This window comes from Benincasa hispida, chromosome 5 (genome assembly GCF_009727055.1).
Source record: "Benincasa hispida cultivar B227 chromosome 5, ASM972705v1, whole genome shotgun sequence".
In the NCBI taxonomy this organism is placed as follows: Eukaryota; Viridiplantae; Streptophyta; class Magnoliopsida; order Cucurbitales; family Cucurbitaceae; genus Benincasa; species Benincasa hispida.
The window spans coordinates 58,697,158-58,716,272 of NC_052353.1; the positions used below are offsets into that span (position 1 = coordinate 58,697,158).

The 19,115-nt window shown below is 34.4% G+C and overlaps 2 protein-coding genes across 6 annotated transcripts; both read left to right on the plus strand.

The window, feature by feature from the left end:
• Positions 1-1,149: 1,149 nt before the first annotated feature.
• On the plus strand, positions 1,150-13,387 carry LOC120078157 (pentatricopeptide repeat-containing protein At2g20710, mitochondrial-like). Of its 5 annotated transcripts, none has more exons than XM_039032380.1 (3): positions 1,150-1,444; positions 2,894-4,069; positions 11,676-13,387. In XM_039032380.1, exons 2-3 carry the CDS (start codon positions 3,764-3,766, stop codon positions 12,903-12,905), a joined length of 1,536 nt encoding a protein of 511 aa, XP_038888308.1. In that variant the 5' UTR covers positions 1,150-1,444; positions 2,894-3,763; the 3' UTR covers positions 12,906-13,387. The 5 variants fall into 5 exon arrangements, with proteins under 5 accessions (XP_038888308.1, XP_038888307.1, XP_038888311.1 ...); XM_039032379.1 differs by having other exon boundaries at positions 2,905-4,069; XM_039032383.1 differs by lacking the exon at positions 2,894-4,069 and adding an exon at positions 8,548-9,350.
• Positions 13,388-14,371: 984 nt separating this feature from the next.
• Positions 14,372-17,389, plus strand: LOC120077142 (pentatricopeptide repeat-containing protein At2g20710, mitochondrial-like). The gene is made up of 2 exons (XM_039031045.1): positions 14,372-14,844; positions 15,974-17,389. Exons 1-2 carry the CDS (start codon positions 14,443-14,445, stop codon positions 17,240-17,242), a joined length of 1,671 nt encoding a protein of 556 aa, XP_038886973.1. The 5' UTR covers positions 14,372-14,442; the 3' UTR covers positions 17,243-17,389.
• The last annotated feature ends 1,726 nt before the right edge of the window (positions 17,390-19,115 follow it).

The following is a 19,115-nucleotide window of genomic DNA, read 5'->3' on the forward strand; positions in this document are numbered from 1 at the left end:
CTTCACCTCCGTTTTCCTTTGCTATTGTGCTTTCAAATTTAAGAGCAAGACCCCAAATACCCATAAATCCAGAAGATAAAATTTTAAAAATATATATATATTCAATTTAAGTAGTAATACTATACTATGTGACTTGCTTTTATTATTTGACATGTATAAAGCACTCCCTATTCTTATTATTTTTTTTCACAAATATGAATTTGTCTAAATCTCATTTGTCTCTCCATATTTTCAAAATAGGTCTAAATTTTATTTTGGTAACTTTATTTGCCTCATTTTGATCGCTATAATTTTAAAATATCCATCTTTTTTCCAATACTTTAAGCTTTTGTTTATTTTAATCAATATATTTTTAAGACGTTCCTTTTAGTTTTTGTAAATTTACAAAATAATCATTTTGGTCCCTCGATTTTCATATTTTTCTCTCTTTTTTAATAAAAATTTAGCATGATAGAGATTCTCAAAATACAGTCATTGTACCAAAAGGTTTCTATTGCGTTAAAATTTACTAATAGAGATTAAAATTTGGAAAATAGACATTTTAAAAGTTTATAATGGTTATGAATATTTTGAAATTAAATATACCAAATAAACCAAAGTTGATTAAATTAACATAGATCAATTAATCCACTTTATTTTGCCTCTCAATGACAGGATATCCATAGCTGGCAAAGCATAAAACCTTTTCCCCAAATTGTGAGTTACCCACTTTTTAACCTAAAGAAATCAAAAAGATAATTTGAAAAAAAAAAAGAAAAAGAAAAAAACTCAAAGAACAAAGATTTAAAAGATCAGATATACAGCTCTACCAAGAATCAAAATAGTTTATTTTTTGGAAGCCATAGAATCAGATTCTCCCAAATCATCAAATTGTTTATTCTTATACTCAAAATTGACCTGGATTCCAGGAATTTTAAATTTCAATTTCAAAAGAATTTAGAAGTATTTGGCATTCGCACAGTGGTCCAATAAAAAAAGCTGTTTCTTTTGTTACCTTTCCTCATCTCTTAATCGAAACCAAAAATATATATCCCTCCTCTAGATAGCCGACACGTGGCTTTCGACATCTCGAAATCAACCGTTCGATACAAATTTAAAATCTATCTGCCTCTTAATAACCGTTGGATCGGCTACATTATTCCATAAGCCTTTCTTTTATAAGAACCCACCCCATTACAAACAGAGAACAGAATAAAAATCAAAACTTTCGTAGAACCCATAATTTATTTTTTGATTTTTTTTGAGTTTGATAGTCTGAAAGAAGGATGAGTGGATTTGAGAAGCAAGTGAAGGAGAGGGCCAAGGAATTGAAGAGCTTGTTCAAGAAAGGAGTGAAGATTGTGGGAGAAACTTGCAAGAAAGGCTGGTCCAAAGTCAAGCAATTGAAAGGCTGATCATCATCATCATCATCATTAAATGATGATGATTCCAAAACTTCTTCTAGGTTAATTCTTCTGTAAAATTTTGGATTTTTTTTTCTGTAGGGATTTGTGTTTGAATGTTTGGATTCTTCTGATTTAGAAATTAGGGTTCTGTTTTTTTCTGGTTTTGTTGATTTGAAGTTGTTTATTGTTTTTCATTGATGTTGAATTTGAATTTTGTTCTTGTACTTCCTTGATGTCTATTAAATTCAATTTTTTCCCATAAGATTGCCAATTTGGGTGTTTTTTAGAAAAAAACTGTCTAAAAGAATAAAATAAAATAATTAATTAATTATACAGAATATTTCAAATTTGAGATAAGTATGAATTTATATTTCTAATATTATTTACTATGCAGTTTCAACTATGTTGACTAATGAATGAATCTGGCTAATTTGTGGCCAATTGTTTAGGATTTGTTTCCATCTCCTTATGCTGTTGGTTTTTCAATTTGTTTCTGTCATTTTGTTTCTTGAATACAGAAGTTGTGTTTCTGATTTAGTGCTTTTTTAGGTTTTTTTTTGTGTGTTTATGGATTTCTTTTCAAAATATTAAGGGAAAAAAATCTCAAATCCCCAAACTGATTTTTTTTTCTTGAATTATAATATTCTTTTTTTAAAAAAATCTTAAAACTCAAACTAACTTTTTTTTCTTTGAATTATGATATTTATTATATATATACCTAAATAAAAGGATCTGAACAAGTTTTATATATAAAAAAAATAAAATTAAATTAAAATACAGTTCTCAAATCGGAAACGAATCTTGAATGGAAAACTTGAAGGTTATATATATTTTTTTAGCACCAAAATCATACTTGTGATTTTAAAATCACTTGAAAACACACTTTTCATTACTCAAAATTAAGTTCGATTTAAGTTACACTTTTAAATGTAATTTTTATATCAATATAATTAATTTTGAAGGATTAAAGACATGTTTTACAGTTAATCATTTTAAAATCACTCTTAAACGTGTCTTTAAAAATTTGTTTTCTATGGTGAGGCTAAATTGTCATTTACTCAACAAGAGTGGTGACCAAACCATTGCTTTTCGAATTAAGTACAATAATAATAAGAGAATTCAGATCGAAGCTTTTCGATCACAACAATAATATGTTAACTCGTTTTGGTGTACAATTTTCTAATTTAGTCTAAAAGAAATCATATAATACTGCCCAGGTTTGTTTGCTCATAGTTGACTATAGTATTAAATTTAAGAATCTTTCTTTATATTATATAGTAAAACAATTACATAAAATATATATAGAAAATAAACAACAAAATATCATAGGTATATAATATCAATATAAATATTTTAATTCATTTAAAAGGAATAAAGTGTTAACTTATTAACTGTTTTAAAATGTTTTATAATTTTTTCAAAACATCTATTAACATCGATGTTTTTTATATTCATCCATGTTCCACCCCTCTTTTCATTATTATTATTATTATTAAAATTATATATAGTAATTTGATAGGTAACTATTGCATTAAAGTCAAGATGTCAAGATGAACATAGTGTTTATACTATCAACCTCAGGGTTAGAGGTCCCGAAGTTGATTCCCCACTCCACGCTTTAATTAAAATAACTTCGCAAAAAAAAAAAAAAATTAAATCTCTGTGTAGAATTATAAATGAAACATTTTAGTAAAAAATTCTCTTCCCATTCTTGAACCTTTGCTCATCCTCATTCTTCGAGCCCAAGGTCGAGGAACCCAATCACCACATGGCCGTGAGTTGAGCCTTTGTGCCAACCTATCCCTCGATTCATCCTCATTCTTAGAGGTCAACTTCAATCTCGGCCTTTGAGCTCAATTATAATATAAGGCATGTCACCTCCAGAAATTTAGAAACTTAGTCCAACTAATGGAAGAAGAATAGGTCCATCAAATACTTTAATTTCTCAAAATTTTCCTTTTATAAACCATGTAGAAGCACATTTTTTAAAAAATTCAAAGATATTTTTTAAACCGATGTATTTGGGATTTTATTTACATGCTAACCATCACAACATCTTTTAACTTTTTTTTTTAATTTAAATATTTCTTTTAACTTTTAAAAATTTAGATATATTTTAAAAACAAATTACTTACTATTTCTATCTAAAACTGAAATTAAGAATATTTCTTCACTCTTTCGAAAATTTAAGGGAAAGTTATTTTTAACGCAATATTTTCTATAATCTAGTCAAGAAACCAGGCCTAATTTCACTCTCCAAGTACGCACTCTTAGCCATTTTTACATTTAGTTGCAGACATTGAAGTTTCAAAACTCTTCCCATTCTCAATTTGTAAGCTTTTTCTTTCAATTCTCATCTTTTTCATCTTTGAATCAAGATGATGATAACGAAGCTCCGAAGCTGGAACAATCTTGTTCCCAATCTCCATCAAACCCCTCAACAATCTAATCCATTAGCTTCCTTTTTCTGTACTAAAACCCAAATTTCCCCGCCCTTCTCTTCCACTCCGCCGCCCTCATCAACAACTCTTCCCGATAAAATTTTAACCATACGAGACCCTAAAATCTCTGTTATTCCGGTACTGGAGAAATGGGTCGGCGACGGCGGAGCGATTGGGATACGGGAACTTCAATCTCTTGTTTACCTCATGAAAAACTTTCGACGTTTCAATCACGCTCTGCAGGTTCGCTTTCCCTTCTCTCACTTCCTGTAATTTGTTTACTGAATTCTAGAGGCTGATATATACCGTATTCTATTATAATCCCGCTTGCTAGGTTAAAGGAATTGGCTGTTTTCTAGTTTTGAAATGAGTTTTTGGTGATCTCTCGTTTTTATAGCTGAGATGGATTTGTAGGATTTGGTTCTTTTCTTGCCCTAATTTTGGAAGTGGGGTTTGTATTGTGAAGTTTCTGGTAGCTTGTTTGAGAAATTGTTAGCAGGACTGTTTAAAGGATTTGGGATTGAAGTAAAGATATTGTAATAAAACGGATATTTGATTTTGAAAGGAGAATGATTACAAGTCCTAGAAGAAAACGAGATACGAAAAGTGAGGTTTGTTTGATAACCATTTCGTTTTTGAAAATTAAGCTTATTAACACCATTTTCACGTTTAAGTTTTTGTTTTATGTTCTACTTCTTAAGAATTGTTTTCAAAATCCAAGTAAGTTTTGAAAACTAAAAAGAAATAGTTTTTAAAAGGTTGTTTATGTTTTTAGGGTTTGGCTAAGAATTCAGATGTTTACTTGGCAAAAGGTGGAAAGTTAAGAAATTGTGGGAAGATAAACACAATTTTACCTTGTAAGTTTCTTTTGTCTTGTTATTCACTTTTAACCTTGAAATTAAGTTTTTAAAAATTAAACATGGCACTTCTTGAAAAGTTGTTTTTGTTTTTAGAATTTGACTAAGAATCAAACAAATGGTAGTGAGAAATGTTGAATTAGGGTTTCTTACTCTAGGGGCTTTTTTGTCTTTTTCCTTGTACCCTAGGGTTTTCCATTTTTCTATTTAAGCTGGTGGTCACAATGTATTCTTTGTATCAATCTTCTAATAAGAATCTTTTTATCCCGTGGTTTTTTCTCCCTAATTAGGGTTTTTCACGTAAAATCTTGGTGTGCTATTTTTCTTTCCCTACTCTATTTTTCAGGAGACTCTATCGTAGTGATGACAGGGGACTCTAACGTCTAGGCCATCCTAATTTCCAGTATATGAATTATTTGTTTCCTCATCTTTTTCACAATATTAATATTTCTAAGCTGAAATGCGATGTGTGTGTCCAAGCCAAACAGTCTCGTGTTTCTCACGTTTCAGCCTTATAAGCCCTCTAAACCATTCACCCTGTTCCATAGCGATGTTTGGGGTCCGTCACCTGTTACTACCATAACTAGGAAGCGTTGGTCTATAAAGTACCGACACTCCTAAGATGGTCAAGTGTTAATGTTGGACATGTGTCGGGGGCGTGTTGGTGTCCGACATGCTAGCTGACGTGTCGGATATTTTATTATTTTTTTAAATGGCCGACACGGCGGGGACACAGGTAGGACACGGGTGGGACACGGTTGGGACACGGACAACAGCGCTGCAAAATTAAAGAGAAAAAACAGTGAAAGCTTCATAAAATTAAAGTTAGCAGCCCAAAAGCCCAAAACTTTTAGGTTTTTGTGTTTTTTATTTTAATTTCTCAAATTATATTATTCCTTTCCACTTTTCTTTTCTTCAAAATATCAGAAGCAGAACTCCTCGAGTCCCCCTGCCCAAAATGCCTCACCTCCACGCCCACTCGATCGACTTCACGCCCAGCCGACTTCTCCACGCCTAGACTCGCTGGCGACTTCTCCTCACCCAAATTTCGTTCGACTTCTTCTCCACGTCTGACTTCGTTCAATTTGGTTTGTTTCTTCTTCTTTTATTTTTTTGCGTTTTTCTCCCAACCTACTATTTTTGTTTGAACATTTAAATCTTATTTTGTTTATTTTATTTTATTTAAAAAGTATGGCAAAATCATCTTCAAGTCATATTGAAATCAACTCAAAAATGACTACCGACGATGATACAAAACCATTATGGTAATATGTTACAAAAAATGAGAGATTGAATGAAGGAGGGGGAATATTTCTTGGCAATGTAATTTTTGTCAAGAAAATAGAAAAAGTTCTTATACAAGAGTTAGGGCGCATAAACTAAAATTAAGTGGATTTGGGATTGGAATATGTAAAAAAATACCCCTAAAGATCTTGTTGAAATGCAAAAATTAGAAGATGAAGCTAAGACGTGTATTGCAAGGAATGCACCTAAACAAGTTCCTTTACCATCTTCACGGCATATACAAATTGAATCTCAATCTTTTGGAATTGAAAATGGAAGTATGGTGGGTAGCTATTCAAATTCTTATTCAACACAATGGAACAAAAGAAAAGGAAAGGAAATGTTAGTGCACTAGAGAAATCATTTAACTTGGCAATTCGTGATCAAGTAGATTCAGAGATAGCTAGAATGTTTTATTCTTCAGGTTTGCCTTTTCACTTGGCTAGAAATCCACATTATGTCAACGCATTTTCTTTGGTTGCAAATAATGCTTTGTCGGGTTATATACCTCCAGGGTATAATAAATTGAGAACGATTCTTCTCCAAAAAGAAAAAGAAAATATAGAGAGATTGTTGCAATCGGTGAAAAATACATGGTCTCAAAAGGAGGTAAGTATTATCAGTGATGGATGGAGATCGCAGAGGAGATCATTGATTAACTTTATGGCAATTACAGAAGGTGGACCAATGTTTCTTAAAGCTGTAGATTGCTCAGAGACTAAAGACAAATACTTCATAGCAAATTTGATGAAAGAAGTTATAAATGAGGTGGGACATGAGAATGTGATTCAAATAATCACTGACAATGCTGCAAATTGTAAGGGTGCAAGACAAATTATTGAATCACAGTTCCCCAACATAGTTTGGACACCTTGTGTAGTTCATACCCTCAACCTTGCTTTGAAGAACATTTGTGCTGCAAGAAATATTGATAGTAATCAACATGTATTTGCAGAGTGTAGCTGGATTTCTGAAATTTTTGATGATGTTATGTTTGTCAAGCACTTTATCATGAACCATTCCATGAGGTTTGCTATGTTCAATGAGTTTGTGTCTTTGAAGTTACTTGCAGTAGCAGAAACACGATTTGCATCTACCATCATTATGCTTAGAAGATTTAAACTCATTAAGGGTGGCTTGCAAACAATGGTTATCAGTGATAAATGGGGATGCTACAGAGAAGATGATATGGTGAAAGCAAGACGTGTAAAGGAGTTAGTACTTAATGATATTTGGTGGGATAAGATTGATTATATTCTTTCTTTTACTACTCCTATTTATGATCTGATTAGAGATTGTGATATGGACAAACGTTGCCTCCATTTGGTATATGATATGTGGGACACCATGATTGAAAAAGTGAAGGTGGCCATCTATAAACATGAAGGAAAGCATCCAGATGAATCATCATCATTTTATGGAGTGGTGCATCAAATTTTGATTGACCGTTGGAATAAAAATAACACTTCTCTCCATTGTTTGGCACATTCTTTAAATCCAAGATATTCTAAGACATCCTAGATCTTTATTTTATATTTTCAATTTCTATGCACACTCTAAAGTTGGGTATATTTTATAATTTTATTTAGGTATTATAGTCCACAATGGCTTGAAGAAGACAAGACTCGAGTTCCACCACATAAAGACTTAGAAGTATCAAGAGAGAGGATGAAGTGTATCAAGAGATACTTTAGTTCAGAGGATGAGCGAACAAGAGTAAACATTGAATTTGCCAATTTCTCTACAATGTCTTTAGAGTTTGTTGAACATGATTCCATACGTGATAGATATAATATGCCTTCGAAGAGTTAGTGGGCCATCCATGGTGCCTTTACTCCAATTTTACAATCACTAGCTATGAAGTTATTTGTTCAACCTTCATCTTCCTCGTGTTGTGAGCGAAATTGGAGTACATATTCATTTGTGCACTCCATGAGAAGGAACAAGATGATACCAAAACGTGCAGAAGACTTGATGTACATCCATAGCAATCTACGTCTTTTATCAAGAAGAACTCCTGAATATTTCAAAGGAGAGATGAAAATGTGGGACATTGCTGGAGATTCATTTGATTCATTTGAAGATGCAGGAATGCTTGAAGTAGCTAGTTTATCTTTGGACGAACCAGAATTGGAAGCTGTAGTTTTTACTGATGATGGTGATCAGAATGAAGCTTCGAGTAGTTAAGAGGACATTGGACAAGAATGAAGAAAATATGGCTTGGCTTCTTCGATTCTATTTTGTGGTTTTGTAACTTTTGTAGTGTTCAACTAATTACTTAAACAGTTAAACTTGTTACGACTTATGACATTGGACCGTTAGTCATCTACTCATCTTATCTATGGTTGTATCTTGTATGGTTGTTAATGGTGTTTTTAAATGGAATATTTCCCAATATGTTTATTTCACGACATATATTTAATTTTTTTAATAAAAAAAAAATAACGTGTCCCCGACGTGTCGTGTCCTACTTTTTTGAAAATTGGCGTGTTGCCGTGTCATTGTCCGTGCTTCTTAGGCGTTGGTTTGTAACCTTCATTGACGATCATACTAGACTAACCTGGGACTTTCTTCTGACAGACAAATCCGAAGTTACTTCGGTCTTCCAACAATTCTACAATTCTATAGAAACCCAGTTCAACGCCAAAATTGCTATTCTCCGGAGTGATAATGGTCGAGAATACCTTAATAACGCCTTACGAGAATTCCTAATCTCAAAAGGAATTGTCTATTAGAGTTCCTGTGCATACACTTCTCAACAAAATGGAGTGGCCGAATGGAAAAACCGTCACCTAGTCGAAGTTGCTCGATCTTTTATATTGTCAACTTCCATTCCTTCTTATTTGTGGGGTGATGCTATCCTAACAGCAGCCTATCTAATAAATCACATGTCATCCCGGGTTCTAAAGTTTCAAATCCCCTTAGATTTTGTCAAAGAGTCCTACCCAAATACCAGACTTCTTTCTGATGTACCTCTTCGTGTCTTTGGCTGTGTGGTGTTTGTCCATACTCATGGCCTTAACCGTACCAAGTTTACCCTTCGGGCTCAGAAATGTGTCTTTGTGGGGGTACCCACTACATCAGCGTGGGTACAAGTGTTATCATCCCTCTTCCAGAAAATACTTTGTCTCTAGGGATGTGACATTCTTTGAAGATCATCCTTTCTTTCCCAATGGTTCTCTTCAGGGGAGCATATTAGTGAAGAAACCAATTGGGGTCCGAGTTTATTTGTCTTACATGAACCCATCCTTGATATCAGTGTCAGCACAAATGAACCTATTCTCCCAACCAAACAAGTCCTAGGAAGAATCTCAGGAAGGAAATAGCGCCGCCTGTTATCTCTCCGGCTCCAGTCCATGAGTCAGAACAGAGATCAGTTCCAGGTATTAATAGTCCTATCCCTGATCATGATAATAAATATGATAAAACCGATGCTTATGTTGAAAATGTTGAGAGCAAAAATAGGGAAGATAATGACAGCAAAGATGAAATCGAGATCGATGATGGCGTAGAGACAGATGATTGTGAGACTCTTGGGACATTGTTGAACCTGGGAAAGAAGCGTCTCTTACTCCCGCTGAAAAAACCATTGAAAGTGGGAAAATAACAAAACAGGAGGATGAGTGCAGTACGTCAGAAGGAAGTAAAGACAGAGATGAATCCCTTGATCTTCCAATTGCCCTAAGGAAAGATACTAGATCATGTACAAAATATCTACTGCAGAGTTACTTGTCCTATAGCAATCTGTCTCCTGATTTCAAGGCCCTCACTACAAACCTAGACATAGTGGTGATACCAAACAGTATACACACAACATTGGAAAGCCCTGAATGGAAAGTTGCAGTCATGAAAGAAATGAGGGCTCTCGAGAAAAATCATACGTGGGACCAAGTCAATCTTCCAAGTGGTAATAAAGCAGTCGGATGTAAATGGGTGTTCACAATAAAGTATAGGCCCGATGGAATAGTTGATAGATACAAAGCCAGATTAGTTGCCAGGGGATTTACTCAGACTTTCGGGGTTGATTATTCCGAGACTTTTTCGCTGGTTGCAAAGCTAAATACAGTTCGAGTCTTCCTTTCTGTTGCAGTTAATAAAGATTGGCCCCTTCACTAGCTTGATGTGAAGAATGCCTTTCTCAACGGAGAGTTTGAGGAAGAAGTCTACATGAGTCCTCCCCCAGGATTCGAGAAACAGTTTAATCACCGAGTTTGCAGACTAAGGAAATCCTTATATGGGTTAAAATAATCCCCAATGGCTTGGTTTGGCAGGTTTACTATGTTTGTAAAGTCGCAAGGGTATAAACAGGGTTATTCTGATCATACTCTTTTCACTAAAAGATCAGTATCTGGGAAGATTGCAGTTTTGATTGTTTATGTTGATGACATTGTTATTTCAGGCGATGATACTTCAGAGATTGACTGACTGAAGGCAAAGATGGCTGAGGAATTCGAAATCAAGGACCTTGGAAAACTAAGATACTTCCTTGGAATGGAAGTAGCTCAATCGAAAGAAGGAATTTCAATTTCCCAACGGAAGTATACTCTGGACTTGCTTAAGGAAACATGTATGACAGGGTGCAAACCAGTTGACACTTCTATAGAAGCAAATGCAAAGTTAAGTAATATGAGTGAAGGTATTCCAGTTAGCAAAGAAAGATATCAACGATTTGTTGGGAAATTAATATATCTCTCATACTAGGCCCGACATCTCATATGCAGTGAGTATGGTAAGTTAGTTCATGCAGTCTCCATACGAAGAACATATGAGGGTAGTGGAGCGCATTTTGAGATATCTGAAAAACTCTCCAGGGAAAGGCTTGATGTTCAGGTAAACTGAAAGGCGATGCATCGAAGCTTACACCGATGCTGACTGGGCAGGATTAGTAGTAGACAGAAAATCGACATCAGGGTATTGTACCTTTTTGTGGGGTAACCTTGTTACATGGAGAAGCAAAAAGCAAGGTGTTGTTGTTAGAAGTAGTGTCGAGGCTGAGTACAGGGCCATTAGTCTGAGAATCTGTGAAGAAATTTGGCTTGAAAAAGTTTAAGAGACCTTGATTAAGATCATATCGGTCCAATGAAGCTCTACTGTGATAACAAAGCTGCAATAAGCATAGCAAATAACCTAGTTCAACATGACAGAATAAAACATGTGGAGATTGATTAGCATTTCATCAAGGAAAGACTTGATAGTGGCAACGTTTGTGTTCCTTATATTTCTTCCAATCAACAGATTGCAGATGTCTTAACAAAGGGACTGCCCAGACAGTTGTTGACGCATGTGTGAGCAAGTTGGGTCTTATTGACATCTACGCCTCAGCTTGAGGGGGAGTGTTGAAATTAGGGTTTTTTACTCTAGGGGATTTTTTGTCTTTTTCCTTGTATCTTAGGGTTTCCTTTTTTTCTATTTAAGCTTGTGGTCACAATGTATTCTTTGTATCAGTCTTCTAATAAGAATCCTTTTATCCCGTGGTTTTTTCTCCCTGATTAGGGTTTTCCACGTAAAATCTTGGTGTGCTATTTTTCTTTCTCTACTCTATTTTTCATCAAGAAGTTTAGGAGAAAACAAACATAAATTTCAAAAACTAAAAATGAAATCGTTACCCAACAGGACTTGAATGGTTATCAAATGGAGCTTTAAGACACTGTTTTTTTTAACAGTTTTCAAGCAAGTTCTGAATTTCTTTGTTTCTTGCTTTTGTCCAGATATCTCAGTGGATAACGGATCGAAGATACTTCAGTTTATCACCGAGCGATGCAGCAATCAGGATGGATTTAATCCATAGAGTTCATGGTCTGGAACATGCAGAAAATTACTTCAATAGTATATCTTCTCAGTTGAAAACTTCTAATGTTTATGGCGCTCTTCTCTGTAGTTATGTGCGAGAGAAATCAGTTGAGAAAGCTGAAGCCATTATGCAAGAAATGAGAAAGATGGGCATTGCTAATACGTCCTTTCCTTATAATGTGCTAATTAACCTCTACGCTCAGATTGGGCAGCATGATAAGATTGATCTACTGACTCAAGAAATGAAAATGAAGGGAATACCTCAAGATATTTACACAATTAGAAATCTTTGTGCAGCTTATGTTGCTAAGACAGACATTTTTGGTTTGGAAAAGATCCTTAAAAGGATCGAGGGTTCTGAACTCAAGGCTGATTGGAGGATTTATTCAATTGCTGCTAGTGGCTATCTATCAGCTGGGTTGGAAACAAAGGCTCTTTCCATGCTAAAGAAAATGGAGGAGAAGATTCCATCGAATAATAATAAATCTGCGTTTGAGTTTCTTCTGGCCCTTTATGAAAGAACAGGTCGTAAGGACGAACTTTACAGAGTTTGGAGTACCTTCAAGCCATTAATTAGACAAACACTTGTGCCATATGCTTTAATGATCACATCTCTTGTCAAGCTTGATGATATTGAAGGGGCTGAAAGGATCTTCCAGGAGTGGGAATCAAAATGTACTGAATATGACTTTCGAGTGTTGAATCGTCTTCTGGTTGCTTATTGCAGAAAAGGTCTTTTGGATAAGGCGGAATCGGTTGTTAACCAAGCAGTGGTTGGAAGAACTCCATACGCCAGCACGTGGAGTGTGTTAGCCACGGGATACGCAGAACACGGATGCATGAGCAAAGCCGTTGAGATGTTGAAGAAAGCTATGTTAGTTGGAAGGCAAGATTGGAGACCAAAGTGTGACATTTTGGAAGCTTGTCTGGATTACTTGGAAGAGCAAGGAGATGCAGAAACAATGGAGGAAATAATACGACTATGCAAAAGCTCGGGTATGGTAGCGAAGGAGCTGTACTACAGATTGCTGAGAACTTCCATAGCAGGGGGAAAATCAGTTCTCAGCATTCTAGAACAGATGAAAATGGATGGTTTTTCAGTAGATGAAGAGGTTGACAAAATTCTAGGAACTAAGACGAACTTGTAGCTTTTAGAGCAGATGAAAATGGATGGTTTTTAGCAGGGGTAAAATGTCTTAGTTTTTCTTAGACTTTTGATTTGTTGACAGAGGCAATGTCTAGAACTGCTATGGCTGAAATGCAAGGCGAGCTCTTTCTTGTGATGATAAAAGGAATGCTAATTTCACTTATCTTGGGTCTGTTCATCATTATCTCAACCATTAACATTTTGGTAGGCAAAAGATAACATAACTCAACTACCATTTTATCAAAATACGCGATTCCAATCTTTCAATCTCTATTATACTAAAAAAAATTAATTAAAAAAACACCATTGTTGTAGACACTTTAAAAGTTGTGTTCTTGGGCTTTTAAGAAAGATTTTGATTGGGAGGGTAAAAGTAGGAAGCTTGTGGCTATAGATGTGTATTATAAAAAAACTCATATGTTGTAAAGAATGCAAAAGTGAATATTTGGGTACATTTTTTATTGTATCTATACATGTGCACTCTATCAAAGTGTCCATTCATAAGTTTAAATTGCACGTGACAAACTTTTATTTTTCTAAAAAAATAATTTATATGTATTTTTTGTTTTTATTATGAAAGAGAATACATTTGTTGCACTTAAGTATTACTCTGGTGTAAATATCTCCATTTTTTTGTAATATATTACTGTTTAATCATGTAGTAAATCTAACTATAAAGAAGGTTACTAATGTCTAGGCTATTTGAGGAGGATTCTTAACTTTTGATTCCTTAGTCAAGGATATATGTGTTTTGAATGATGAAGTTGGCAACATTATATTTATACTTAATTTACTTAGAGGATTAACCACCATACATTTCAAGCTTAAATAAACATCTACAAAATCTAGACATAAAAACCTCCAAATGTGAATTTTTAACACAAAAATATTGTACTACCATTTATAGAAAAAAAGTTATTTACAAATTTAAACATAGCTCAATTGGTTAACAAATGTGTCATCAACAATAGTGGGACTCTTTTTCATATGTTGAACTAAAAATCATTCATGGATCAAAGCTCCATGGTAAAACTTGAACTTTTCTTAATAAAACCAACATTCAAAATTGATAAGTTACTTGTTACATACTTTTAAATCAAGATTTCAATGATTTACCTCACTTTTTTAATTGAGAGAAACAACATTCATATTTAACTATAAATCTTAAAAAAATGATGATTTAATATTACCATTGATTCATCTAAGTCTGGATTCATCTGAGTCTAAATTCATGGATTGGACTGTTAGAGAAGGCCTGTGGAACCATTAATGTTGCAATTATAGTATTAAATTTTGTGTTTACATTATCATCGATGTTTTTATATTTTCTTGATTCAACATTAACATAAAAGGTGAATTAACAATTACATTCTATTATTAAAAAAATAATGAATTAAAAATAAGCACCAATACATCACTAATAAAAGTATAATATAAATAAAAGTATTTTAAATATCCATTTACTAATTTAACTCGTTTTTTCTTTTAATTTTTGTTATGTTTTAGAAATATGATTAATATCGACATTTCTTATTGATATGAGTAAAATATATCATATACTTTTACATCGACGTTTAAGAGCTCTTGCTCTTGGTTGCAGTCAGAAACCGCCGAACCCTTCTATTCTCCCGCCGGAACTTCCCGTCGACTCCTCAGTGCTGAATCCGACTATGATAAAGCTCCATTGCTCTCAGCCATGGCGTTGTTACTCCAATTTCAAGGTATTTCAGGCTCTATTCTACTCATCAAAAGCCTTACCTTCTTCTCGAAGTCCTGAGGATACTCTCTACCGAAGGGTTTCTCAGGCCGGCGATCCTCGAATCTCAATTGTTCGCGTGTTGGTCCAATGGGTCGAAGAAGGCCGAGAAGTCAAGCAATCTGACCTGCAAAAGCTCATCAAGCAGCTCAGGAAGTTCCGTCGCTTCAACCATGCTCTACAGGTACCCTTATTTTGAAATCGCATTCATTGTTACTACTTGTTGCCTTGTACATGACAATTCTCTCATTCTGGTCTGGTTCTTTCGTATGATAATGAATGTTTAATTAATTGAAGAGGGGAGTGGATGGCGTCTAAAAATGCATTTGTCAGTGTCAACTTTAGTATGACTTTAACTGTTAAGGCATATACCTTCGAGCTTTTCAAATCCTCTCACCCCACATATTATTGAACTAAAAAAACGTCTATTGGTATAAAATTCTTGTCTTATCCCATTGTGGCATCGGGTGATTGCCTTTATTGAGACATGCTTTAATTAGAGATCTTTATGAACGGCATTTTTTTTTCAACTTGGAAGTGGAATAATTTTAAGTGACCCAGAAGCTTAAAGCTTATGAGTTATGGTAAATTCAATTATATCAATATTTTAACACTCCTCACTTGTGAGTTTAAAAATTTGTAGAAGGTTCAAGTGGAAGTCAATATTAATTGGAGAGGAAACGATACTATCAGGAACTCGAACACATAGCCTCCTACTCTATTCTATATTAATGTTATGTTTGTGAACAAAATCCCACATTGGTTAGGGAAGGAAGTGATCATAGATATATATGTGAGGACAATTATCTCAATTGGTATGAGGCCATTTGGATGGTACCAAAAGCAAAGCCATGAGGGTTTATGTCTAAAACAGGTAATATCATATCATTGTAGAGATTAGTGGAGGTTTCGGTAAATTTAAGATCAACTCTTTTTGACCCAATAATAGGAATATCTTTGCATTTTAAAAACAATGCTATGTATCTTTGTTGAGGGAGGAGAATGCTCTTTGTAACCTTTCAGAACAGTAGAACGTTTCTATTCTGTGAGCTTTTAGTATTGACATTTCGTGTGTTTAAACTTTCCCAGCTTGGATTTTCTTCACCCACAATTAAGGGCACCGTTATATCTTCAGTTACTATATTAATGATCTTGTCTAGTTAGGTGGACTAATTGTGGCTGTCGTCTTTCCCTTTTTGCATGTCTTCTTCACTCAAACGGAATCATTGAACTTAAATCATCTATCAATGCTAAATCATAAATATGTCTTTGTTATCCACAGTTTGACATTATTGATTACTGTTTTGCAACAGTTGTGTGAATGGATGAGTAATGAAAGGAACCAAGACCCGTCACCTGGGGACATTGCTATTCAGTTAGACTTAATTTCAAAAGTTCATGGTTTGGAACAAGCTGAAAAGTATTTTAGCAGCATCAGGGAATCTTCAAGAGATCATAAGGTCTATGGAGCACTTCTAAACTGTTACGTAGAGAATAAAAATTTGGAAAAGGCAGAGGCGATCATGCAGAAGATGAGGGACGTAGGATTTATGAAAACACCACTTTCCTATAACGTTATGTTAAGCCTTTATGCTCATCTCGGCAAACATGAAAAATTTGATGAATTAATGGAAGAAATGGAAGAGATTGGAATTGCTCGTGATAGATTTACATATAATATTCGTATGAATGCTTATGCAGCTACTTCCAATATAACAGACATGGAAAAGCTTTTGTTGAAAATGGAGGCAGATCCACTTGTTACTATGGATTGGCATGCTTATTTCATTGTAGCAAATGGATATTTCAAAGCTGATCTTTCTGAAAATAGTATATTGATGCTGAAGAGATCAGAACAACTCATTGGTGACAAGCAAAAGTGGCTTGCATATGAATGTCTCATTACACAATATGCTGCTATGGGAAATAAGGATGAGGTGTATCGGGTTTGGAACTTGTACACGAAGTTGACAAGAAGATACAATTCAGGATACCTTTGTATAATAAGTTCATTAATGAAACTGGATGATATCGATGGTGCTGAAAAAATCTTGAAGGAATGGGAATCAGGGGATACATGTTTTGACTTTAAAATTCCGAACATGATGATAAATAGTTACTGTAAGAAGGGACTCGTGGATAAGGCAGAAGCATATATAAGCAGGCTTACAGAGAATGGCAAGGAACCACAAGCAAACACTTGGGATCGACTAGCAAGTGGATATCATGCTAATGGTTTGACAAATAAAGCAGTTGAAACTCTGAAGAAAGCAATCTCAGTTAGTCAACCTGGATGGAAGCCTAATTATCATACCTTGGCCGCATGTTTTGAATATTTGAAAACAAATGGAAATGTGGAGTTAGCAGAGGAAATCTTTGGGCTCCTTCGCAAACGTGATATTGCTGCCTTAAAAATTTGTAATAGATTAGAAGATTATATCCACAGTGAAAACAAAACCTCAATCAAGTGCCCTGATCAACTCGGCCTGGAAGGTCAGAATGAGAGACTCGATCACGTGTCAGATCGAAACAAGATCGACTTTGCTGAGCTAAAGTATGAGGAAACTTCTGATTGTAAGTGAAGTTTTTTTTTCCTTCCGAACATGCTTCCTTGTTATAGTATAGCATTAACTTTTTTCAATGTTCTTGAAATACCCATATATTTGGATTATTTAATTTGGGAAATCTTATCTTCTTCTAGTAATCAGCGTGTAGGGAATTTGCATCTACAAATTTTCTTCCTTGCAACCTTTTTTCTTTTCCACCTTGGATCACTATGTCATGTGAAGTATTGGAAATCAAGATTTGAGAAGACTATATTTTTCATTTCACCGGCCACAATTTCTTTTGACATAAGTGTCAATTTCTTGTGTGGGTATTTCTTATATATTATTTACTATGCAGTTTCAACTCTCTTGATTAATGAATTTGGCTGTATGAATTCCTATGATCGCAATCTTTGCATTACGTTAACGCATATTCTGCACAAAAATACAAAAATCAACTGTTCTAATGTGCTGAACGCATGCGACTGCAATATTACGAAATTGATGCTTAATGGACGCAAAGTAACATATTTCATCAACGCAATCCAACATTGTTTAAGAACTTAGCATTATGATAACGTGCATTTCTACCCGTTATCACACCCCCAAATTTTAACAATGCTTGTCCTCAAGCATAAGCTAAAGATTCCTTTAGCAAGTCAATCCGCAAAGTTCTTTTCCTAGACTTCTCAAGGATATTTCATTCAAACCCTATATACCTGAATTTCCTTAAGTCTCATTCAAGTTTCCTTTAGCAAGTCAATCCGCAAAGTTCTTTTCCTAGACTTCTCAAAGATATTTCATTCAAATCCTATATACCTGAATTTTCTTAAGTCTCATTCAAGTCTCTTTTTAAAATATTTCTAAGACCTAGAGACTGCAAGCTTAACTTTAAAAAGGACTTTACTAAATTCCGGAACATCGCATGATTTATTTCAAAAAGGAAATTTTCTACTGGGGTGAAATGATTTTATCCTTGCACAAAAATTTTCTTCATTGATATTTTTTTCTGACCTTGCGCTGATCCGAGTGCCTTGCCTTCATTTTGGCTTGCCCCCATGGGTGTCATGCGGACATCCTACTACGAGCAATGCACTCTTTCTCAAACTAAACTCATACCTATTTGACAGTGGAGTTGCAGTCATTTATTTATGCGTTGATCCTGATAACTTATTTTCGTTTTGGCTTACCCTCACGTGCCATGCGAACATCCAACTACAGGTAAGTGCCTTTCACAACTTAACTTTTATCAACATGGGTTTCCCATTGCATTAACAGTGGAGTTGTTATTCTCGATTTTTTTTTTTTTTTATAGAAAATAGCAAAGTCGAAAATAAATCTCATTGCCAAAAGATTAAAATAAGTCATGCGACGTTCTAGAATGCGTTGTAAAGAGAGTTTGAAAGAAAGTTAGCAAACCCCTAACTTCTAGAAATATTTCATGGGGTGGCTATTTTAAGATTAAGTTGACTCTAGTATATACAAAATAAATAGAAGCATATTTTTCATTATTGAAATCATTCTTGACAAAGAACAAAATGCGGTAAACTATTAAATTTATCTATGTCAAATGATTGCGGTAATTAAAGAGGATGCGGTGATAAGACTTTTAAAACTAACATGCGATGTGATAGCGCAAAATCTGAAATAAAGATAAGGAAGAGTGCACCCCCAAATTTTGTGCTATCACCTGCATTATGTATTGACACATCCATCCTTGCAGCGATCTATGTTCTGTGGATTGCGGTGATGGAGTGAGATCATTTTCTTCTTCTTGAAACATCTCTGCAATCCTGTGTCTTAATCGTTATAAACAAACAAAGAGAGGGCCAAATGATTTAAAACAAAACAAGTTTTTTTTTTTTTTTTTTTTTTTTTTTTTTTTTTTTTTTTTTTTAAGAGAGGTAAA

What these genes read in the sequence shown, in the direction of transcription:
- LOC120078157 (XM_039032380.1), top strand. Translation starts at nt 3,764, where the DNA reads ATGATGATAACGAAGCTCCGAAGCTGGAACAATCTTGTTCCCAATCTC. An exon ending in GTTTCAATCACGCTCTGCAG is followed by an intron (nt 4,070 to 11,675) that starts GTTCGCTTTCCC and finishes GCTTTTGTCCAG; the next exon opens with ATATCTCAGTGGATAACGGA.
- LOC120077142 (XM_039031045.1), top strand. Translation starts at nt 14,443, where the DNA reads ATGAGTAAAATATATCATATACTTTTACATCGACGTTTAAGAGCTCTT. An exon ending in GCTTCAACCATGCTCTACAG is followed by an intron (nt 14,845 to 15,973) that starts GTACCCTTATTT and finishes GTTTTGCAACAG; the next exon opens with TTGTGTGAATGGATGAGTAA.